General features: G+C 36.7%; 1 protein-coding gene and 1 long non-coding RNA gene across 7 annotated transcripts in view; both read right to left on the minus strand.

Moving 5' to 3' along the window:
- The window catches only part of LOC118972788 (uncharacterized), a 106,348-nt gene extending 94,714 nt beyond the window's left edge, over positions 1 to 11,634 (minus strand). The window contains exon 1 of the long non-coding RNA XR_005061875.2: positions 11,493 to 11,634. This is a non-coding gene — a long non-coding RNA (uncharacterized lncRNA). The remainder of the gene's footprint in view (positions 1 to 11,492) is intronic.
- Positions 11,635 to 13,511: 1,877 nt separating this feature from the next.
- The window catches only part of CCDC85A (coiled-coil domain containing 85A), a 189,708-nt gene continuing 177,347 nt past the window's right edge, over positions 13,512 to 25,872 (minus strand). The window contains exons 5-7 of one of the 6 annotated variants that reach the window (XM_037020562.2): positions 24,771 to 24,890; positions 21,082 to 21,180; positions 13,512 to 16,855 (exon numbers count right to left, since the gene is read on the minus strand). In XM_037020562.2, the coding sequence (XP_036876457.1) occupies positions 16,766 to 16,855; positions 21,082 to 21,180; positions 24,771 to 24,890 (309 nt within the window). In that variant the 3' untranslated portion in view covers positions 13,512 to 16,765. The remainder of the gene's footprint in view (positions 16,856 to 21,081; positions 21,181 to 24,770; positions 24,891 to 25,872) is intronic. The other 5 variants (XM_037020563.2, XM_037020558.2, XM_037020559.2 and 2 more) reach the window with 5 other exon arrangements.

Genomic DNA, 25,872 nt, shown 5'->3' on the forward strand with positions numbered 1-25,872 from the left:
ATACTATGTTAAGTGAAAGAAGCCAGGTTCCCAAAATCACATACTGTATGATTATGTTTATATGAAATGTCCAAAATAGGGAAATCTATAGAAACAAAAAGTAGATTAGTGGCTGTCGGGGGCTGGGGGAGATGAGGCCCGTTGGTCCCTGCTAACACATACAGGGTTTCCTTTGGGTGATGAAAATGTACTTGAATTAGGTAACGGTGATGATCACACACATTTTTCAATATGTTAAAAACAACTGAATCATACATTTTAAAAAGGTAAGTTTATGACAGGTGATTATACCTCCATTTTTAAAAGTTCAAAGAAAATCCTTGTAATATCAAATTAGTATTATTTTTTTCATATATTTATGAGGAAACTATGATTATAAAATTCAAGTGACTTATTCCAGGTCTCATAACACATGGGTGTTTACTCACATTTTATGCCTCCGAAGTATACTTGTAGAACAATATATACATATGCACATATATATGTAAATACCCTCATATTTTATATGTTAAAATGCCCATATGTTTTGAGAAGGAGTGACATTTCTATTAATTAATAGTCATTTGTTGAATTTAGTCTGTGCTAGGCACTGAAGATACAGAAATAAGAAGTGGCCCCTGCCCACAACTACTTAACTTTACTGAATGACTTCATTGAATTAATTCAGCATGCTGTGAATAAAACAATGAAACGAAGTCAAGCCTGGACCTTAAGTAAGCTCAACCTCCCCACACAAGACCAACCCACATCAAGCACTGCTAGCATGGACCTCTGTGTTCCTGACTTGTACTCCCTTGAACACTTTCTTTCCCTGACTACAAACTCTCTGTTGGTCCTAGCACTGACCGTACCTGACTCCCAGGAAAGGGTGCCTGTCTGCCCCTGAGCTCCCACATCTCCCAGGTGTCACTAATGGCTTTAGCCTAGTTTCTCTCCTGCAGCTCGATTAACAGTAGAGGCAGATAATTTGGGAGACAGCTCTGTGCACTATAGGATGCTTAGCTACCTCTCACCTCTACTCACTGATCGCAGTAGCAACCCCCTTCCCAGTTGTGATAACTAAAATGTTTCTAGACAATGCATATGTCCCCTGAGGGATAACTCACCCCTGGTTAAGAATCACTTCTCAGCTTGACATTTACTCTAAAGGCTCTTCCTGACCTGGACTGCTTAAAAAGCTGTCTCCTGTAAACTGTGCCTCTCCAGATCAATTCTCAGCAACAGTGCACACCCACCGGGCTGCTTAAGAAGGGATAAGTTAAATTCCTTTAAAAAGCACATAACATTATCTGCAAAAGCCTTCAAGTTTTATCTATAAGGAAACTAGAACTCAGAAAAGTGAAATGACTTGCTTGATTTCATACACATTTGAAGAAGCTGACACTTAAGTCTCCTGACTCCTGGTTTAGGGCCCTTTCCTATACCCAGTGATGGAGAGCTCCTCAGAAAATGCATACCACAAAATACACAGCATGTTATAACAGAGCTCCTCGAGCCTATGCTCAGGACATTACCAACTAGGTCACCCTTATGTGCTTATTCTGAGATCAGAAAACAGTTTGCAGGTATATTGTCTTCCTGGGATAGTCTCAGAGCTGTTTCCCCCACCATCTGTACAAAAAAAATGTCTTTACCAGAAGGGCTACCTAAACCATGAGAAATGAGGCTACTGAAGCCATTAAGCACTTGGGTTTTGCTTTCTCAGTGTTTTCCAAACTGGTTATATATGGTCAGGTCAGAATTACTCAAGGTGCTTATTGAAAATATATATTTGTGGACCATGAACCAGAGCAAGTAAATAAGAATTTTTGGGTATGAGGCCCTTTTTGAAAAACTACTAAGGTGATTCTTCTCCACACAAATATTAAAAAAAACCACTGATCTCAGGCAGCAGCCTTTCCTGGCTCCTCAGAACTAGAATAAAATCAGCAACTTCATGACCAACAAATCTGTTTTGCTTTCTCAGTTCTGATTCTTAAGTCATGCTGAGAGCCACGACATTCCACTAGGAAACCCCTGAGGGTCTCTAGATATGTCCTAAGGCAGGCTGGAAGGCCTAGATCAAAAGTTCTGGTTCTCCCATCTTTTAATCTTGGGTGTCAAAACCACAGAACATGGAAACTTCTGCACTCAAAGTCTGTAGAGTCCCTCAGTGTCCTGATGCCTTATCTGCTACCAAGAGGACCATCTAAAGCGGTAGATGGCAGACACTGTGCCTCAGCTCCTGTTCTGCTGTGCAGTGCTTCCCTCAATCTGTGGCTTCCCAGACAGTGATACTCTAAAGCCCTGTGGTCACTTGCCATGCTTATGCTTTTTTTATGTCTCTGGAGGATTTAGCTTTTCGGTTCATGCTAGCAATGGAAGCACAAGTGGAGCCATCTGAAAAGCATGTCTAACCAAAAAAGCAAAAATTCATGAACACCAGGTGCTTGCTCTTTGAAAGGAAGGCAACCCCTCCATATAAAAATCTTCTCCTTTTTTTTATTCTAAGACTGATTTTTCAGGCATAGATGTGCCATTTGTAACTTTATAACCTCAAAGTACCAGCCTGCCTGCTGAGGAATGTGAAGCATCCTCACAATTTGATGTCATGCATCTGTGATTAGGCAGAGGCCAGACAAGAAAGGACAGAATAGAACTGCTTCTAACCATCTGTATAAGTCTCTATCTAGTTATTTGAACCACAGGCCATTATATACTACCTATTCAAAATCTTTAGTGAATGTCTTCAAACAGAATCAAACCTATATATGAGGTAAATTTACTAAAATAGAAAAACACTGGAAAATCATTATTCTCCAGTCTCCTAAACAAACCAGATCTGAAGGTTCACCTACTTTATATGTCTAGCCCCAATCCAATCCAGCATACTCAAAATTTTTACAATATACTATCAAAATATCTTACAAGAAAGCCTATTTTGGACTAACTATTAAACTAGAATCCAATCAATTATAGCTTTCAGTTTTAGATAGAATATGTGTTGACAAAGATGGGAAACATAAACAAAAGTGTGGCCCTACAGAAAGGCCCAAAGGTGCACAGCATGTTATGAATCTCTGGAGCTGACTGCTGCAGAGCTGCGTGACTGGAATGGTTAAGGCTGGGCCCAAATGGCAGAGGACAGATGTGTTTCCTCCCTCAGTGTGTTTCAGTCCCTGGGACTGAGCTCATATATGGGTCTGTCTGGGGAGACAATGTGAGGATCTGGGGAAGCAGATATAACTAGAAAAGAAGTTGACGGCGACAAGGGAGCCAACTGAGAAGACACAATTGTCCGTAGCATGCTAGTGGGGGCTCAGTCGGGTGAAAACATGTTAAGGGTATTTGGGAAATATCCTTATCCAACATACTATTTTCCAACATAATCGGAACATATATTTTCTAATTGGAAAATGTTCTTCCTTAATCATAAAGACTTTTATTTTTACTCTGAGCGAACTATCTGCAGTCAAGATTTCTCAGGACTGAGGTGCAGTGGAATTTGGTGGCGGGGATAGGGCACCTGCCATTGGTACCAGCACAGGGACATTGCCTGCTTGAGGAAAAGCCCATTAAACAGCTGAATATTGAACTCAGGACCATCCAACCATAGCTTCATCTCCTTCCAGTTCTCTTTTTAAACAGAGACACCTGGGCTCCCAATAGTGTTGCAATTTAAACAAAATCCTGTCTTTAAAAGGCAATGACTATAAGCTGCCAAAATGATTTCATTCATTTTGTTCCAGAAATATCTTACCACCTATTAATACTTAATAATATTTAATATTTACATGTGCCTCCCACAGTATCAGAACTCAGTAAGTGTTTAAATCTTAATATCATAAAATGTGCTTGGTTGCAAAAAAATTGAGCAAAACTATGTTTCCTTGTGTGTATAATCTATTATTAATAATATTCTAGACATAAAAACTGGTGAAATAAAGAGGGGCCCAATCTAGGGGAATCTGAGTTTGTTAAAGGCAGATAAAACATGAATATGTGTTCTTAAAATCTAGTACTCAGTTCTCAGAGTATTTCCTCTGCTTTCTGTGGGAGAATTGAAAAGTTTTATAGGGAGAGGGGAACATTTTCTATCTGGATCCAGTCTTCTGTTCCCTTCCTGCCTTTTGAGTATTACTGAGGATATATTAGAGGTAGGGAAGAGCCATAAGGGCTGATTCAGTCCATCAGTCCATAAATGTATTTTTAAATTGTTATTTTTACTCTGAAGCATGAACTTTCCCATACATTTTTCGCATTCTTCACAATTATCCTATGAGATAGGTAAACTCCTTACATACACTTTATAACTCAGGCTTAGATAGGTTATATAACATGCCCAAGGCCAGTTAGTTAGAAAGTGGTAGAATTGGGACTCTAAGTCCAGCTGTGCCAATCTCTAAAGCAGTACTTAACATTGTTAGATAGTACCTCCTGCTGCAACTAGATATCTACCAAGTACTTCACAGTGATGTGGCATTAGAAGTGGATGCAGAAGTGGAGTGTTTCCCAGCATGTCTGCAAAACTGGTGGGGTGGGCAAACTAGACATATTTCATGAGGTTACAGAAAGCTAATTTGCTAAGATTATTGACCTTTGGGGGGGCACTGTGAAAAAACCCTAGTTAAATTTACATATTCACAAAATTATTGTACAAACTCATTGGGCTCATATACCCACTGCAGTTCATTCAGACTCAGTCAGGTCCCATGGACTCAGGCTAAGGACATCATTTCCAAGATAAAAAGGAGTTAGTCACAGCAAACTTGACACATTAACCAAGTCTTCAGCATAGCGTGGTGTCTCCTGGAAGAAGGGGTGAAAAGTGAAGAAGTCTCCAGCGTGTCAAAGAGCAAAGGTACTACTTTAAAAAAGAAATGACCTTTATATCTTCTAATAACTTCCTTTTTTTATCTTTTGTAGTATCCTCACTGAATTCTAGTGAAGCTACACAAAATACATCTCTCAACAAATTGCCTCCAAAACCATAAATGTATATTGTCTGAGAGCCTCCTATTATTTAATTCAAATGACTGTCAAAATAAAATGTTAGTTGCTTCTCCAGTCAGAAAAGCCCCTCTAGATTGTGATAGAAATGGTAATTAAATACAATCCCCATTGGATACCTTTGAACTCAGGACTGAAATCTTTCCTGTAAGAAATCAAAACCAACAAAGTAAGTTAACACTTACATGTAAAGTGTCAGAATGCTATGAGTATTTAATTTCAAATGCTGATTGCAAAAAATTAGTAGTATTTTTAAAGTATTAGTACTTAATAGTTTAAAATTACTTTGCTATAAATTGCTTAATCTTAAAATGAGAATAATGTTAACACATAATAAAGGCCATATATGAAAAACCCACAGCCAACATCATACTGAACAGTGAGAAGCTGAAAGCATTTCCTCTAAGATGGGAAACAAAACAGGGATGCCCACTCTCCTCACTGTTATTCAACATAGTACTGGAGGTCCTAGTCACGGTAATGAGACAAAACAAAGAAATACAAGGTATCCAGATTGGTAAAGAAGAAGTCAGACTGTCACTATTTGCAGATGACATGACATTGTACATGAAATACCCTAAAGACTCTACTCCAAAACTACTGGAACTGATATCAGAATATAGCAAAGTTGCAGGATACAAAATTAATACACAGAAATCTGAGGCTTTCCTATACACTAACAATGAACTAATAGAGAAACCAGGAAAACAATTCTATTCACAATTGCATCAAAAAGAATAAAATACCTAGGAATAAACCTAACCAAGGAAGTGAAGACCTATACCCTGAAAACTACAAGACATTCTTAAGAGAAATTAAAGAGGACACTAACAAATGGAAACTCATCCCATGATCTTGGATAGGAAGAATTAATATTGTCCAAATGGCCATCCTGCCCAAAGCAATATAAAAATTTAATGCAATCCCTATCAAATTACCAAAAGCATTCTTGAATGAACTGGAACAACTAGTTCTAAAATATATATGGAACCACCAAAGACCTGGAATAGCCAAAGCAATTCTGAGGAGGAAGAATGAAGTGTGAGGGATCTTGCTCCCCAACTTCAAGCTCAATTACGAAGCTACAGTAATCAAGACAATTTGGTACTGGCACAAGAACAGAGCCACAGACCAGTGGAACAGAATAGAGTCCCAAGACATTAACCCAAACATATATGGTCAATTAATATACAATAAAGGAGCCATGGACATACAATGGGGAAATGAAAGCCTCTTCAACAGCTGGTGTTGGCAAAACTGGACAGCTACATGCAAGAGAATGAAACTGGATTCATTGTGTAACCCCAAACACAAAAGTAAATTAGAAATGGATCAAAGACCTGAATGTGAGCCATGAAACCATAAACTCTTAGAAAAAAACATAGGCAAAAATCTCTTGGACATAAACATGAGTGACTTCTTCATGAACATATCTCCCCAGGCAAGGGAAACAAAAGTAAAAATGAACAAGTGGGACTATATTAAGCTGTAAAGCTGATGTACAGCAAAGGACACCACCAATAAAACAGAAAGACATCCTACAGTATGGGAGAATATATTCATAAATGACAGATCTGATAAAGGCTTGGCATCCAAAATATAAAGAGCTCATGCACCGCAACAAACAAAAAGCGAACAATCCATTAAAAAATAGTCAGAGGAGCTGAACAGACAGTTCTCCAAAGAAGAAATTTAGATGGCCAACAGACACATGAAAAGATGCTCCACACCACTAGTCATCAGAGAAATGCAAATTAAAACCACAATGAGATATCACCTCACACAAGTAAGGATTGCCACCATCCAAAAGACAAACAACAACAATGTTGGACATATTTCAATGTTGGACATATGTTGGCAAGGTTGTGGAGAAAGGGGAACCCTCCTACACTGCTGGTGGGAATGTAAATTAGTTCAACCATTGCGGAAAGCAGTATGGAGGTTCCTCAAAAAGCTCAAAATAGAAATACCATTTGACCCAGGAATCCCATTCCTAGGAATCCCTAAGAATGCAGCAGCCCAATTTGAAAAAGACATATGCACTCCTATGTTTATTGCAGCACTATTTACAATAGCCAAGAAATGGAAGCAACCTAAGTGTCCATCAGTAGATGAATGGATAAAGTGGTACATATACACAATGGAATATTATTCAGCCATAAGAAGAAAACAGATTCTACCATTTGCAACAACATGGATGGAGCTAGAGGGTATTATGCTCAGTGAAATAAGCCAGGCAGAGAAAGACAAGTACCAAATGATTTCACTCATAGATGGAGTATAAGAACAAAGGAAAACTGAAGGAACAAAACAGCAGCAGAATCACAGAACCCAAGAATGGACTAACAGTTACCAAAGGGGAAGGGACTGGAGAGGATGGGTGGGAAGCGGGGGAGAAGGGGGGTAAAGATGAAAGGGGGCCTTACGATTAGCATGTATAATGTTGGAGGGGGCATGGGGAGGGCTGTGCAACACAGAGAAGACAAGTAGTGATTTTAGAGCATCTTACTTGGCTGATAGACAGTGACTAATGGGGTATATGGGGGGACTTGGTGAAGGGGGGAGTCTAGTAAACATAATGTTCCTCATGTAATTGTAGATTAATGATACCAAAAGTAAAAAAAATGAGAATAATGTTTAATTTCATATGTACTACTTTCTTTTTTACAGTCTCATATATAAATCATATGTATGCTACAATGCTTGTTTGTTTTTAATGTTTTCCTGCATTTTGGGGGGTGTTTCTGATGTTGTGTTTATGGATTCATATTATAAACTAGAAATTGAACATGTTGCCATGGAAATAAATTTCTGCAGAAGCCTTTACAATGTAAATCACCAGTTATGGTAATAAAACACACTATGGCCACAAAGGTAGATTTTTGTTGTCCCTTGTCACTGTTTTGAGTTTTCTTATGGATTTTGATTTTGCTGGTGTTTATAAATTTAGTTCCTTTGCTTATTTAGGACACTGGGAAGGCTTTATCTCACTCCAATCCTACTGACCCTTTTTAGACACAGCTTGCTCCTTTGTTTGCTACATTAAACAACTTGAAACATTATTCTGCAGTTTAGATTTTTAAAAATTAACTTGAAGACCATAAAAATCAATTTATTCATCCAATAAACAAAAATCTACTGGGCACTGTTCTGGGCACATGGGACACATCACTGAACTAGAAAAGGCTGCTGACCTCAGGTGCTTATATTCTACATATGACCCAGCAAATACAAAGTAAACAGTATGTTAGTATTTAAAAAGGTGATTAGTGCTTTGATAAAAAGAGTAAATGGAGCACAGAAAGACAGAACAAGATTGGAGACTGGCTGCAGTTGCCTACAGGGTGGTAAGGTGAGGCCTTTCTGAGATGACCTCTGAGGAAAGACTTAAAGAAGTTGAAGAAGTTAGCTGTATAGTTATCTGGGAAAGGAGCAGACTCAAAGAGAGACAGCCCATGAAAATGACATAAGGTGGAATGACATCTCATGAGTTCAAGGAACAGAAAGGCTAGTGTGCCTATAATGGACTGGGTGAGCTGAAGAGTAATAGGAGAAATGGTCAGAAGATAATAGGGAACTTGTAACCCTCTACAAGTACTTTGGATTTTACTCTTAGTGGAATAGAGAGCCATTGAAGGTTTGAAGTTAAGGAGTGAAATGATCTAACTTACACTGCAAAGGGTTCACACTAGCTGCTCTGTTGTAACTCGACTATAGGGAATTGGGGCAAGGTTAGAAGGGAGATAACTTGTACATTAATCCACACACAGGGGGGCTCTTCACTGGATGGAAAAGGAACTGACTGACTCTCTCAGTGCATGCTCTCAGTCATTTAATGACACCAGATTCTGGCAAGTAGAGTTCCTGAATAATTTTAAGGCAAAGAATACAGAATACATATTTAAAAAATCAGTTCTCTCTGCTAACCTGCCTAGACTTTTAAATATTTTTTCAAATATTTTTTCAAGTCCTCTTCTTCCTCTGTGAGTTGAATATACTTCATCCAATATAAATGCCAATTCTAAGTGGTAACATGGAAAAAGATGTGTTCATTAATAATTACGGGACATTGGCACCAACTTGTACCATCTTCTTTTGGGAACTAAAGAAAATTTGCTCAAGATAAAAGAGATTAGGGTCCCTGCTGTGAGCTGAAGAGTCCTGGCAAGGACGAAGTCAGTGTATATTGTCTGCAAGTATGTCTTCTTTATGAAAGCCTCATATGAATATTTTAGAAACAGTTATACCATCTGAGAAAAAATGAGAACTTTGCTTGATCTTAACCACTAAAGGAAGAGATAATTCAGGTAATTTTACAACTAAATCTCTGTTTAACTGTAAGTGCAAAGTAACTGTACTAAAATAAACAGAACTTAATAATTACAAACTTTAGAAGAAAGTTTTATACACACAGCAAATATAAAAAGTAAAGAAAACCCCTTAGTTCATGGCAGTATTGTTCTTATTTTTGTTTTGCTTTTATTGTGGTTGATTTAGAATTTCCTTAATGCTGTTCCTATGGCTTGACAGTCATTTGATAAAGGCAGCCTGATGGTTAAATTTTCAAGTTCCTGAATTTATACTACAGTTTTTTCAAAAATAGGTAATAAGCTTATAATAAGGTACAAGAGATTAATAAATCAGGAAAGGAAAATGGGGACTGCGAAAAAACTAGGAATTCAAAGATGCTAGCCATGGTGGCAAATGCTGTTTATATGACTGAACTTCTAAACTCAGCTCTGGACTTTCAGGCAGCCAGACAAAAGGTCAAACATGGTAAGTTTAAACACACTAAATAAAAGAGGAAGGGGGGAAGATCACTACTTCGTTATATGAGACACACATTCTCCAATTATAAATTCTACACTGAATTTTTCACATGGGATTTTATATAAAATTTTGTTTAATCAATGGACATTATGCTTGGTAACATTCTTACAGCAAATATGGTCATTTCATGAAATGGTACTTGGTTAAACATTTAATGCAACTGAGTTAAGGTGATACTATGAGCTAGGCTTACATGGCAAACTGTGGTAATCTGATTTGTGTTAATGACAGTTTTAAATTACCAAATGTAGTACCAAATGAATACTTTATTTTTCCTAAATGGAAGTATTCTTAGCTGGGCTTTCATTAACAGCTAGAAGGTAGAAAAATTATACTCTAACTGGCAACTGAAAAATACATTACTATACTGACTGTGCATTGAAGAAAGCTCCACATGCTTCAGAAACCAAATGACCAGGTGGATAAACTTATCTTTTCTTAATAGTTCTCCTTTGAATTAACTAATGATACATCTATGCCCACAGGTGAGCATTTGTTAGAAGGCCAATTAGTTTTGTTAGGAAAAGATTTTAGATCTGATCCAATACTTAAAGAAGCCATAGAATTTTATAACCTCACATGGCAAAAAAATGGTTTTGGCTTAAAAGAAACTTTTCTTTCCAAAAAAATACAATGAGGCCAATGATCACAGCTTCCTTTACTAGAGGACACTGTATGATTTAGCCACAACAGTAACAGAAATGATAATAACATTATTTTGCAATCTTATTTATGTGTGAAGCACTGTTTTCAGTGATTTATATATAATAACTCATATAATCTTCACAAAAACTATGTGAATTAGATATTATTACCTGTTACGCAGATGACAATACTAAAGGATAAAGCTCAAGGTCACACAGTTAATAAGGATTGGAATCCAAGAAGTCTGATTTCCAGGACTGCTCTTCACCACTATACTAACAAAGAACAACTATAAGACTTAGAATGGGAGAAATGAACTTATCACTAGATAATTATGTGATTGTCTATACTGGAAATTCAACAAGATACACAAATTAGCCATTCTTTAGGGTTACTTGATAATAATCAAGAAAATAAGGTTCTCATATCTCTTAAATAGCCACGTAGAAAAAATAAAATAGAAATAAAGATCCCAACTACAAAATCAATAGGAACTATAGAGCATCTAGGAATAAATGCAGCAAAAGAGGTGCAAGACCTTCAGTAATACAGTGCAAAGCATTATTAAAGGATATAAAGAAATCTGAATAAAATTTAAAGAGTAATGGATGGCAAAACTTAGTACTTTATTCTAAATAGATGCAATTCAATTCTAATCAAACTTCCAAGGAGGATTTTTTATAAAAATTGATAAATTTATCTTTAAAACTCACGGAAAAGAGTCACGAATGAAGAACAAATTATTAAGAGATAAATAAGACACAGTAATTAAACAAGACAGCGAGTGTTGGAGGTGGTCAGCAAGAGGCTGTGACCACGGGCTGACCTGACAGCCAGCCGGACCCCCTCCCCGTACTTGGAAGGAGGCAACCTTGGGGGAGCAATGTTTTCCAACCACCCGCATGGCGTACGTGACTGGACCCAGGTAAGGCCCCTAGATACGCTTCTAAACTCGGCGGGGAGCGCAGTGAGGGACTCCTCTTACAGCCGCCCGGCCGACCTCGTATGTAAGTTCCCCTGCTTATTACCATTCCGGAGTGGCCTGCTGCCTTCGGTAGTCTCTCCATGCCCTCCGTGTCCAGGAGCGGCCCGTGAACCGACACCTGGCAAGCCAGCCAGGAGACGAGGGCCACGGGTCTCGGAGGCAGGCCGCCGCGGAGGAGATCCTGGGCCGGCCTCTGACCGCTGCGTGGAGGAGAGCCCCGTACGGAGGCGCCCGTGCGCGGCGCGAGTGCTCAGGCCGCCCGGAAGCGCCGCAGGTCTAGCAGGACCGTCCGAGGGGCTGTACAGGGCCCGGGGCAGCCTAAAGGGGAAATGCGTGGATGCCCCCGTGGGCTGGCCCCCATCTCGGGCAGTTCACTGGCCCCTGAGGCCCAGCTAGAGGCTGAAGCTTGGGTTAGAAAGTTGGAAGAGCTGAGGTTATAGAAGGATACTTGGTTGTCCCCTACGCTGATCCTTTGGCGGCGGCGGTCAAGGTGGGATAGCAGGATGGGAAGTTGGAGACTTTAGCATGCAGTTTGGTAAAGCTAAGTGGGTGCTACAAACTGGCCGGATTAAGGCCCCAGTGCTTGTGACAAAGCCTGATTGGACGCTAAGAGGTGTAATTCTTGGAAAAAGGGAGAGCAAAGAGGAGGATGTTGTGTTGACAGTGAAATGGACAAATCGCAGTCCCCATCCACCCCAGTTCAGTGAGACCCCCCTCTTGCAAGGGAAAAAGAAGCCCAGCAACAGCAATCCCAGGCAGTGGGGCAGCCCCCTGACTCAGGAAACATTTATGGTGAGAGAATATTCTCTTGTTGAGCTTATTGATATGGGTGCCAAGTTCCAGCAGAAGTCCAAGAAAGTATCCAGATATGGGTAGTGGGTTGTGGGATACAGGGACCGATGGCATTTCTCTGACCAGTCAGGAGGAGGGAAAAATGGATAACATTACACATCCTGCCTTCTGGCAATGCCTGCTGAGTGATGGAGATGGGGGTAAGGGAATGGAGGGGGTTCAGTGTACTCACTTCTTTATAGATTGGATTCTTTTGGCCTGTAAGGAGGCTTGGCCCAATGAGGGGGAATCTCCCTAGGTATATGGTACCCTAAAAATCTATACAGGAGGCACAACTTCTTGGGAATTATTGGGAATGAGTCAGGCCATCTATGCCTCTGTCTTTGAAGACCCTGACCAGCCACATTCACAACAGGAATGAGCTAAGACACTCCAGTCTGCTGCCAGCACCTGGTACATGATGCTGTAACCCATGCTGAGGCCAGTCTTGCACCAACACATTTACAATGTTGAGCAAGCCATTGCTGATCTGGGGGACACTGGCAGATCTTAGGAACAGGCATGGGCTGTGGGAAAGACCTAACATAGAGAGGGAACTCAAAAAGCAAAAAAGCTATCCCAATCTGCATTTTATTCCCAAGATGTAAAATTCACTTCAATGAATGCATTATTTATTATCTTTCTGAAAGTCCATACTTCTTAAGTCCTCTTAATTTCAATTTTTTCTTGATATACAGTCCTTTCTTTGTTGAGTTTTGTGCTTCTGATTCATAGCCATGGCTTCCCTCCAACCTTGGGTGATACCTGGTTCTGTGCTCTTATTATTGACATTTCCTTGTTAACTTGCTGGGTTCATGCTACAACTTGCTTAAAGAAGCACATCAGGATGCTGGGTTTGGAAATAATTCTGCCTCTCTAAATTAAATATAAAAGAGATGGTGGAACAAACTTTTTGGCAGACTATCAATAGCTAATGATCTGAGCTTGGAGGATCCCTTTTCCTCTGGGTGTTACCAACAAGAAGACTCTGCCCTGTGTCTCAGTTCAAACATACTTACTCTCTGCTTTGGCCTGGGAGGAATGATCTCATTTGTTCTCTGCCTGACCAAAGGAGGGAAAGACTAAATGCAGAAATCAAAATGCTTGGCTACTGTCAGTCACCCCAGGATCCCAACCAATGCATGTATCAAACTCTACCGTGTTTGGGAACACCCTTAAAGCCATTCCTCCTTTTTTAATAATACCCTACCTTGAATTATGAATCCACTTTCAACTGGATACTGTTTGTCTCTGGTCTTTCAAGAATTCATCATAACTGCTAGTCTATAGAGTACACTATTTCTTATGTTGTAGTGGAATTACGGATTTATTAAATATCTTTTGATCATTTTTCAGGTTTAAAGCAAGAGGAGGCGGCTGCGGCAGGTACCAATGCTGCCATTTTGAAGCAAAAGTCTTTATTCTCAAATGTTTTCAATGACATGAAAAACAAATACAGAATTAAATAGTTGTAGGAATTTTCTTTTCAAACATACTGTTCCTATGTGAGAATTAGACCAATGTCCCTTTTTACCTCCCACCCTAAGCATTAGTGATTGGCTGTAACAAGGCCTGTGATAGTCTTGGATGATGAATAAAGAACAGAACTTGAAAATATGTAAATGCAGCTAGGACCTTTTTCTGTGGTACACAGACCCTGCAGAACTGGTGTGGTTCCCTCCCCAGCCTAATGGTATGAATTGCCACAGCTCATGGGTCTAGGCTCCTACATCTTGGAAGACTTGCCATCATTCCTTATGGATTGTCAAGATCATTAAACCTTAGAACTAGGGAGGCTATAAAGAACCTTACCACAGTTTAGCAAGATAGATGTTATCTCCTTTGACACTTCAGAACACACAGGCTCAGTGAGGTTAAGTTGCTCAAATTCACAGAGCTAATTGTAGAGTCAAAAGCTGAACTTGCTGGCCCGAAGGTTGCCTCGCTAAGTCAAACGTCCTTCAGTGCTGCACTTAGTAAAGCATACTTCATATTGGCTCCAGCCAATGTGATATATGACACTCTCACATCCAGTGATATCTTACTAGAAGGCACAGAAGATTATCTGAATTTTCTATAGTGTCTTGAGCATGTGCTATAACCTTAATGCTAAGTTCAGGGCTAATGCTAAGTGTAGGAGGCCTCATTCCAGTCTTATTAGTGATTTCCAAGAAGTATAAGTGTTCTCGGAGCATGTGTGTACGTATGCTTTCCGATTTATGTCTTAATCATGTGTATACATTACATCTCCCCCTAATAATGTATAATCTTCTTAAGGATAGAGGCCAATCCATTTCTTTAGTACTAATTTCTCCCTCCAGTATATTTCCTTTTGATGACTAATGTTTCAATAAAATAGTAATTGAATTAAGTTTTAACTTTTATCTATATGATTTAAAAGAACAAGTGATACATTTTATAACTAATTTAAGAATATCGTTAAATACCATTCTAAATTTTTAACTACACTATAATAGAGAATAGTGTAAGTTGAGGAATCTCTGAATATTAAATCTCTCATTATAAGTATATTTAAAAACATGTCTTTGTCTTATATTTAATATAATCAATCAACTGTATTACTACCACTATCACCATCATATAGGAGGCATTATGATATTTAGTGATGATTAGAAATCTATTCAATTTAGGAGAAACATTTTGAAGAAAAAAAACTGTGAGATTAAATAATTTATTACTATTGCTAAGATGAACACATTTACTTGATACTCAATTTTATGCAGAACTTTAAAAAAATAGTTTTAATACAGTATCAAAATTTACACAAGTATTTTCTCAAAAGACCAGTTCCTTGTGTTAGCTTCTGCAGGCTCTACTGCAGGCACAAAAATTTGTTTTAAATCTTCAGACTGTAGGAATACAACAATTTGAGGATGAAAGATTTTCTATGAGAAAAGGTGTAAATATAGCAAGCAATTTTGTTTTACAGAGTAATAATATTTTTAAAATATGTAACATTTTAAAAGAATGATAAGCTTAAATGGTAACCCAATTACAATAATTAGGGAGATAATTCTATAGTAAATTAATTCATAAATATTTTCTGAAAACAGAGGGGTCGGGTTTTTCATCACTAACATTTTAGAAAGTATAAAGAAATTCCTTCAGCACTGACAATTAATACACTGTGCAATGAACCTATTTAAAAACAACAATGACGATTACTATTTGCTATGATTCAAATCTGAGTATTTTAGAAGAAATCTGCCAACTGGGAATTGTTGCATTCCTACTTTTATAATCTTAAACTGCAATAAAAACTTAGCATTCTGTCACAGGCCTCTTGCACATTCATACAAGGAATTATCATTGCATATGAATAAACACAAAATACCTATCATAGCATTTCCAATATACACAATCTAATATTATATATATATAATAATTTATATATATATATATACCAAAAATAAGAGATAAACTAAGCAAAGCTAGCACACCTCTTTTTCAAACCTCAAGCAATCTGAAAAGAGCTTTAAGCCTCAATAACGAAGGACATGCGTCAGTTTCTTAAAATGTTAGATAGCTGCTGTAGGCAAAGAAAGCTTTTCTTCATAAATGCAGTGAAATATTTTAAAGTTTACATAAAGTTTATTAAATATAACAGCATGTCTAGAAACTAAACTGTAGAAATTAACATCATACAACTGGAAACACTTAGAAAAATTATGTTTGCTTGTTCTTTAATTGAAATTGTTAGTATTAACACATCAACAGATACACTGAATGAATATGGAAGTTGGTAATGTTCCCAAGATGTGGTCTTCATGAACAATACTTCAAGATTAGAAGAAAAGATATTTATTTGATCAACTGAAATAAATGGTACCCTCTGATAATGCTACCCTTAGAGATAGTAAGTAGAATTTATGTAGTATTTTTTTTAGCACCTTAAAAGTCAAAAGAAAATAAAATCCCAGAAATCTAATTTTACTTGTACCCAAATTAATTACACATCAGAAATTACAATTTCTGAAAGTGGTACAAGTGCAGAAAGTAGTAATTGTTGACTAAAATGTAAGAAATAGGTGCCCAATTCTCAAACTTGGGAAGCTAGAAGACACCTCTTCTTACTGTCAATACAACATGGTAGAAAACTCACCATTATATGCACTGAGTCAACTCTATAAACTATGGATGCTCTATTGGACTCTTCCAGTCATGCAGGTTTCCCAATTACAGTCTTAGATCTGAGGAATCAAAAATGTGTTAGTTCTAATGAAAATACTGGTACCAAAATTGTGATCTTTTCAAAGCTACCTTGTTTGAGATTGACTGCTGTGGACTTCAAAGTGAGAAAGATAAAATATAGCGTTAGCTATGCTAAAGGTTTTAGGGGTGAAATATGTGCAATGTACAATCACACCATGTTATTCCATGAGTCCAGGTTTGTGGAAATTCATTCTTTTCTTCTTTTATTTCTCTCTGGCAGTGGTGATCTCATGTTTTTCGAAAAAGTGTGTCTCACATTGGTCCTTTGTACTGGTTTCCAGACAAATGTTGCCTAATTCCAGGACACGAACCTGCAGCATCTCCAAGTTTCCTCCATACAACCTTTAGAAAGAAAGAAAGGAGAAAAAAGAATAAGCTTCTTAACTGTCCCGTCCACAAAAAGATTGCGGCTTTTCAGAAGGGATCTATGAGAGAGGCAAAGAGGAATGTGAAGAAAAGAGACAAAATATCCACACGAATGAGCTGAATGAAACACAAGCAAATGAAATGTGAGGCAAGTTTCTAAGTCACAAGAACTGTCCAGTAGATGGGACTACCAGATCTCAGTAAGTGTCGGAACTGAAGAATGATGTGCCAACTTACTCTAGGTGCATGGTGGTCCTCAGCTCTGCATACTGCACACTTGGAGGACTCTTAAACAATAACTCCCACCCTCCGAGACTGACTGCACTGGTGGAGGTGAGGCCCGGTCATCTGTATTTTTTTAAAGCTACCAATATGATACTAATGTGTAGCAAGAAGTAAGAACACATGAACAAATCATTCTGCCTTTCTGTATTATACATCCATAACAAGGGTTACCAAAATGTTGAATCCACTAAGGAAACTGAACAAGCTTTTTGTTTACATCTTCAGCTGGGAGCGTTATTAGAGCTACCAATAAATTTACCTGGTTTTCTCCACAGACTGTGGGCTTCCATCATCATAAATCTTAGCTCCCAAAAAGTATGATCTCTCAGATTACCAAAACAAAAACCATCCAAATACAGGGAAAAGATAAGAATAAATTCAAGAATCACTGAAATAGATATAACAATATTCTACAAATTGGACCATTTTATCAGGATAACAGCAAGAAGTGAGATTAGGAATAACGTAAGTGTAAAGTAAAACCACTGAATTTGCCAATGATATACCAATAGACTAACCTTAATTGGAAAACACACGCGCACTGACACAACCACAAAAAATAAGTCATATCCCTCTTATAATGCTTCACTATAAGGATTATGTTCAGATTGATAAATTCCACAAAAATATACATTGCTCTAACATGAACCATTAATCAATGAATTCATTAATTATTGTTGGACTGTGTTTCTTTTTTTGTCTTTCTTAAAGTAGGCCAGATACTGTAGGAAACCCAATACTATTCATAGCAATACATAAAAATGCAAGGTTCTGTCTATCTTCATTTCTAAGCCAATAGAAATATGAGTTCCTATGTAACAGACACTATTATATGGTAGAAATGTTCTGTCATATTTGAAGGGAGATGTAGTTATGGTGCTTAAATATTTAGAAAGGAAATGACATAGCAATGGATGACTCAAGCTGTATATAAGGATTTAGGAAGGTCTCATTTCTTAATAAATTGATTGCAAAGAGGTACAAATACAGAATCAGGGAGCCAAGGGATGCTGTAACTCTCCTTTCCAGCCATAATGGTATATACATCTACCCAGGACACTCTGAATGTCTAGTTTAGAAGCAAAGGATAGACTCAAAGACCTTAAAGGATCATAGATATTATTAGGACACAAGATATTATTAGACGGTTACAACTCAAAAGCACAGTCCTTCTTCAAGCCTTCAAATGCAGTATGCAATGGGTCTTCACCCTGAAATGACTAGATGGGGAAAGGAAACTCAGAAAGGGTAGAACTCTCAAGAAAGACAATGATAATGATACCGAGGTGGACACGGACGGAGTAGTAACTTGTTAACTTGTTAACTGAAAAAGCAGAATACATAGGTGTCTGAGGTTGTGACTGGGATGACCAGTCATGTATTTCGATTGTTCTCAGGGAACTTACAAGAGCCAAACAGACAAACCTAAAATAAAAATATTACTAGAAAAAGATTTACTGTTTATTAGAGGACAATGTATTTACTTCTGAGATACTGTTTGGGGAGAGAATAAAGCATTTCATGCTTACTAATCATCATGATGGTACTGTACTGTGAATAAGTCTTTTCATTGTATAGATGTTGACAACTTATCTCCAAAACTGAGGCAAAATTCTTTCATCCTGTTCTACCTGAGTCTTATTAACCAATCTCATATTATGAGAAAACTTCACATTTTTGTGACATTATTATAAAAGCACATAATTCTTCTGATAGGTTTCAAAATCTTAGCTAATTTCTAAGAAATTATCTATGAAAATGTCTCACAATCTGTATTTTTTTTTATTCTCCCATATTTGCTATGTGTTTTCAATGTTCATATAACATATAATGGTGATACAAATATTCAATCCACACTTTCCTTTCTTGGCTTTTAAATAGTTTTCAAATACAACAGTGCTAATTCTGAGATTTGGACTGGCTTGCATTTTCTCCTCAGATTTTGGGGATCAAAAAGTAAGAGTCAACAGTTAGAAAAGGTACCCTAGAGAACTTTTAAAGGTAAAGGAGGAGGACAAGCAAGGTTTTGGCTTCAAGAGAGTATATTACATAAGGAAAAACAACAACACACTACATGTGGCCTTTTAAAGCATTTTTGGAAATACAGGCAAAGAAAAGAACATGAACTAATCAAGATCCAGTCTATTAGTAGGTCTCTTCTGTGACTAAGAAATGAATTTTCTAATGTCCAGAAATCTTTCATCTGAAACAAAAAGGCAAGAAAAGAAATAATCCTCGCAGTTCTTTACAGAAATTCTGGTAGTAAGCCCAATGGAAAGGGTCCCCTCTGTAAGACACATTGTTTTTCATCCTTGGTGAAAGAAAATGGAAGTCATCAGATTCACCAGATCTGAAAGGTGGAGAGCTAGTTCTGGGAAGAGATTTGGGTGTGCTACTGACTATGCTGTTCATTAGAGAACAAGTGGAGCAAGTCAACAATTTTGGAATCTTTGTTTCTTCAAACATCAAACATGAGTGTTGGGTTCTCACCACAGGATTCCTATCCAAGTATCCTGTGGTCTGGGGCAGAACCCAGACATCTATAAATGACAAAGCTTTTAACACTAGTTTTTGGAGAACTGTTGGGGAATGACCTCTCTGGTCCCTTCTAGTTCTAGAGTCCTAATGTTTGTATTTTATTTCTCATTCCTTAGTCAACAGATGAGAAGCAACAGCCATTCTTAGGTGTGTGGCTTAAGTTTTAAAATTTACCTGAAGGAAATAGTCAATTAAAATCTTAAGGACAGGATGAAAAGCTACAGAAGGTGAACAGTGGTGCATTTAAGGCATTATGGTATCTAGAACTAATGACCTTTTGAAAACAGACAAAAACAGATATGTGGGAAAGAAAAACAAATAACCTGGAGAAGGCTGAAAAAGAAAACAACTATGACACAGCAAGCAGGAAACTAAAATTGTTGCCCAGGCTATAAAATGACCACAGGATTGATGATGTAACATTTAGTGGATTCCAGGAACACCTCAAGGAGGTTGGTAAGTGAGAATTCTGGTTCTAATAGCCTAAAACATAAGGGTATTTTTAAAGAAATTTTGATATAGTAATGGACAAGAATATAAGGATAGAAGTACAATATAAAAACAGTTAAAATCAGTGCTTAATATAATCTGCTGTGACATTTTTGCTTTTAACAAATATGTTCCTCTATAATATTCTATTTACCTTCTTAATCAACTTCACAAATTATACTCTTGGTTAAATGATACACCCATCCATATTACCCCCAAAATTAAAATTTAGTCAGTGATTAATGATAAAATCCAAGCCACATTAATGATTACAGAGGATATGCATCATGAAAATGGCATGTCAATGTTTACTGTGTTCCTCTCTGACTTCATAGATTTCTATGTGTCTCTTTTAAGTTCTTATCCATCTCCTCTTACTGTTCTCTGAGCTTATATCAGGAACTACTAAGATACTACTTTGCACGACATGAAGCACACATGCTATATGCATGAAGAACTAAGCAAATACTACCTTTAAGATTTTTTTCAAGTACATTTATAAATACATCTGAAGAAGGCTGTGTTTTCTTTATCACAGGCTTTTAAACATTGACCTTTAAGGTACTTGAGAAGTATAAAACAAAACCCATTTATCAAAACTAGTGATACAACATTTTAGACAGTAAATTTATTATTTTAAAACTTTCACAGATCATTCTGGAATATAGAATTGGCTGATTATTGCTTACCTGAATATTTTATAATATGATTATTGTAATAAAACTGTAATAAAATATATTAAAGATAAAAACAAGGGGAATTGGTTTTATTTTCATATAAAATACAATGGCATTTGGCCAGCATTTTAAAAAGTGGGTATTCACAAAGCAATAACTAAGCTATGATGAGGCTTTCAACACAAAATACAGAATAAAGCACATTAAACTTACATTGCACATTTCTCTGACTATAGCTTTTTCTGTCTCACTAAGGTCATTTTCATACTCTTTACCCTGTTGACGATCTATAGTTTCCTGAACATCCAAGACCTGGATTTTTTGAAAAAGAAAAGCAAATTTCACATGATAAAAAACTTGTTAGTTATGAATAAAACCATCAATGAGCTCCACTTTGTAAAACCGTTAGTTTTTTCAGTGTCTGCATATCAGAGTGGATTAGTATATGGCAAAATCTTTTACAATAATTGATTGTTCTAAAACCTATCATGAATCAATTCTACCTGATTTTCAAAAGACTGTTAAATGCCATCTATTGCATCACTAATAGTCAATTGAATTCATTAATGTCTAAATTAATTAGATGCATTTAGTTAATTGGGTTATTAAGATAAGCTGTCAACCACTTGGAGACAGTAAATAATTCTTGCTCCATTGTTAAGATAAGCAACATAATTAATTATATGCCAAATATTCCAAATGATATGTAGACATGGCCTATATAAAAGATGACTAAAATAGATGACAGTGACAGGTAAAACTGGTCAGAACTCAGGAATACGTATGTAGGAATTCTTGTTAACATTAATGCTACTGACTTTACAGTTTTTGCCTGGATGTGTTCCGAGAGTCTAGGAAAGGACTCTGGTGGCAGCTTTTTGATAGTAAGCAGCAAAAAGAAACACTGACTCCTTATAATGAAAATGGTTGAACTACACTTCAAGTATTTTTCATCAGAGCAAAGTGGGGATGAGATGCTTGTAAATAATTTTAGAGGGCAAAGATTCCACTTCTTTAAATTATCTCTAAATGATTTTAAAATAATTTCTTTAAAAATATTTATGAAGTTTTCATTTCATTACTTGTTATTGTACAAGAGGGGACAAAACTTCAGCTTTGAGTGCTATTCATTATTTTTCTCCATATCAGATTATAAGTCAAAGCATTAATGTAAGCATAAAACACTAGTGGTTTTCCTAAAAACTCCTGTAGAATCCCTGCTGAACTGTGACACCGCTAAACTCCTTGGTTCTGTTGTCATGGTCAATGCTGATAGCCACACCTAATGGTGTCACCTAAGAATTTGCACCAATGAACAGTTGAGCCAAAATAAATGACTTAAAAATGACATGGGACCTTTATGTCAAGTTCATAGATACTGAGAATATATTGATATTTCCAGAGTTCAATCCTATAATAAATAAATCTAATTCATAAACTACTCTAGTTAAGTCAAAACTTCTAGTTATTATTACTATAAAGACACTATGCCTTTAAAGTAGGATATGACAATAGTAAATGAAAAAGCCTCACCTTGGTACACAACTCATATTAGAGTCAGTTCACATTCTTTACATACTTAGAGGAAATCATTGACTATGCTCAGTGAATATTCATAGAAACTTAAAGAACTCCTGGAACTCATTTGCCTACAAATTCAATTTATAATGCATCTCAGAGAAGTGTACTTCAAATCAGTTAATTTATACTAAATTAAGTGAAGCTCCAATTAATAGTTGTCAAAAATTTTAAAGCAAGGAAAATGTGGTGTTATTACAAGTGGGTTAATTTCTCACACTGCTTTGTAATTTTTCCCCCAAATCCATGAGCATAGTTTTATTAAAGCATAGAGGTTTTTTTAAAAAAAATCTATTAAAAATGAGAAACTGAGCCATTGTTCTAATTATTTTTTTCAAAACAGAGAAGTCTTAATATAAATCAGTCTAGATCAGTGGCTTTTAAAAACAAAACATGCTGAGTGGCTACATTTCTTTTTTCTACATTGAGATATTGTTAGGATGCATTTCCCATAGGCAATGTTTGCACATATTTCTGTTTCACAACACGGTTAACTCATGGAAGCAAACACATTCTATACTCAAGGGCCTTCAGTTATCCAATAAAAATGCTTCAGTTGCTCACTATTACCCATCTGCCAACAGAGGACACTTATGTATTCTGATTATAATATAATATTATCCTCTCTTGAGATAAAATTTTATATGAAAATTAGAGAATGAATTCAGAGAAAATTGAAGAGCTCCTCCTTGCCTTCCCCTTCCTTTTAGGCCATCTTAACACAGCTGCACAGAGAAATTTGGGAAAGACTGCAATGCTATCTACTATGCTGATCAGATATCACACTTGTCATTTAAAAAGGCAACAGTCCAAAACAACTTTCAATTTGAAAAGTACGGAAATGTATTGTTTTTGAGTATGTGCAGAAATTAATACTACAGGATTGAAGCCACTCTCTCATTTTTCATTTCTAAAATGTTGTTCAGATAGCTAGGGCCTGATTCATGCTACAGAAACAGCATGCTAAACAGTATCCAAAAGCTACTGCAGAGACCAAGATGTTAGTCATTAAGCCAGCATGCACCAGACACAGGGCAGCGCCCCTCCTACGAGTGTGCCTTCTCATGAGTCCTTTCAGTTGCTCACTTTGTGAGTTGTCCCAGTCAAGACAGGAAATGCCAAGTGCACTGCCACTGGCCACCTGCATGGTTCTGCTACCTTCCCTCTGAAGAATCAGTAGTATATGCTTGGAATAAGGAAACGCATTTTGTCTAAGTTACAGCAAAATAGAAGAGGGAGCTAAATCTGCTAAAACCAAATCTCCCCCAAATCAAATAAATATTTTGAAGTTTTCATCTATTTATTTGCTTTATGCATGACAAGGAAAACTTGGCCCACTCCATAAGAATGCATATTCAGGCTGCTGATAAATAATTCTGAAACCAAAACAATTTTAGGCAAGTTGGGAAACTCATGTGGCAAGCACAGAACTGAAGCGCTCTACCTGCTTTATGGCTCTGAAAGATTTGATCAAAGCTACATGTTAGGAATTATAAATAATTTGAAGGACAGGGCTTTATAACGTTGGAACTGATAAAACTTCAAGGTACTGTCACAATTTTTAAGATGATTTTTACTGCCTCATCAGTTTCTTCCCTTAGGTAAATATTTGCATTCATTGTTTATTATTAGTTTTATTTATAGTGCTTATTTATTTTTATTTATTAGAAAGCTTATTACTGGTAAAGAAAAATAAATGATACATTTCAGCCAAATCTTTTTGGAAATGATTGCCATATTTTAAGTGAAAGCAAAAAATAAAATAGCTTTATGAGTAATACCATACACCTACTTCCTAATACTCCATAAAGAAGCTACAGTTTGAAAACCTTATTTTTATTTAATGAAGGATAGAGTAGGTTTTAGTTTATTTCAACACTTTTAGGAAGTTGTACAATGCACTTCAGCTACATAACAAAAGAAAAATCTGGTATCCTTCCTTATTTTGGCCAACTATTAACTGTCTGTATTTGAAGACAAGCATGCTACAAACACTGCACATAAAATACCTGTAACAATATTTTACATATATGGATAGACATGCACATCAGACTTCAACTTCGATGCAGATAGATATGAATCACAATTACTAAAAACAAAATGATCAAACTAGAAATTCAACCATAAGTACTCAAACCCATTGTTAATTTATAAAAAAAAAATAAAGTCATACTTCAAAAATGAAGATAAAGAAAGTTATACTGTAAGAGGTCAAACAATAAAGAATCTATGGTTAAAACAAGACTGTGAGGACTACTAGACTACAGCAAACAAGCCACAACACAACTTAAGTTCTGGATAAATAGTTGTACACAATTGGTTACCTTAAGAGAATGTACCACGGGTTCAGGCTGCTGAGAAGGTGTGGTATGTCCACTGAAGCTAGCTGGAGAGTTGGGTGAACTGTTACTCCCATCAGCCCCTGATGACAACCTAAAAGAACCCTTAGTAGAAAATCAACAACTTTGTTATTAAAACAAAAGTCGTTTACAACTGTATAGATGTCATTCAATATTCAATTTCACTGCCAAATGAAAATTATCCATTTTGTTCATTTTTTTCTATCCTATCCTAAGATTCTATCAGCCTGTTAATTGGAATTCACTTGCTGCCTGACCAGCAAGAAATCTTAACCAAGAGCCATTTCTGTGCATATCCAGATGTCATTTCTGATTTAGCAAAGAGAGCAATGCCCCCAAAGAATGCCCATTAAGAATATTTCAAGAATGATTTTTGAAAGTATAGAGATACTCAAGAGTAAGGAATTTGTGAGTTACTCCACAGCTGACTTAAACATGCTTCTTCAGCAAGACATTCATGTCTCATAAAATGCAGACACATCACATTCTTGGTCTGTAGAAACTGACTCCTATAAAACCCTTCTTTGAGAGAAAGACCTATGGTAGAGCATTTTCCAAGAGATTTAACTAAATCCAACATTTTCTTTAAAGAAAAATTCTCTTATTTTTGGTCATTTTGAAAATGAAAAAAAATAATAAATTATGTATTTGTAGTTTAGTGCCTCTTCACCTTAACTGCTGAAAAATCAGAACTTGGGCATGATTAATTTGACCTGTGAGGTCACAGTCACCCATACAGGAATTGGAAAAGTAAAAACTGCACCTTCTCTAGGGGTTGCTTGGGAAGAGATTAATAGATCAGGGAAGAAAAAGAGTGGCAGTTATCTACCTTCTAGAAAAAGTAGTCTAACAGGCATTTTCCAAACCTGTTTTTATGGAGCTTGTTAAACTCAGAGGGTCTGAGAGATTTTCATCTCTGTCCATCAACAAATCTACAGGGTTTTTTCATGCTTAATCAAATAATAACTGGTTCATTTAGCTTGGTCCTATGAATCTAATCCTGTAAGAAGGGACACTGAAGGTACATCATTGTGTGGATTCATAAACAGAAGAAACAACTGTGGCT

This window comes from Manis javanica, chromosome 1 (genome assembly GCF_040802235.1).
Source record: "Manis javanica isolate MJ-LG chromosome 1, MJ_LKY, whole genome shotgun sequence".
Taxonomy (NCBI): Eukaryota; Metazoa; Chordata; class Mammalia; order Pholidota; family Manidae; genus Manis; species Manis javanica.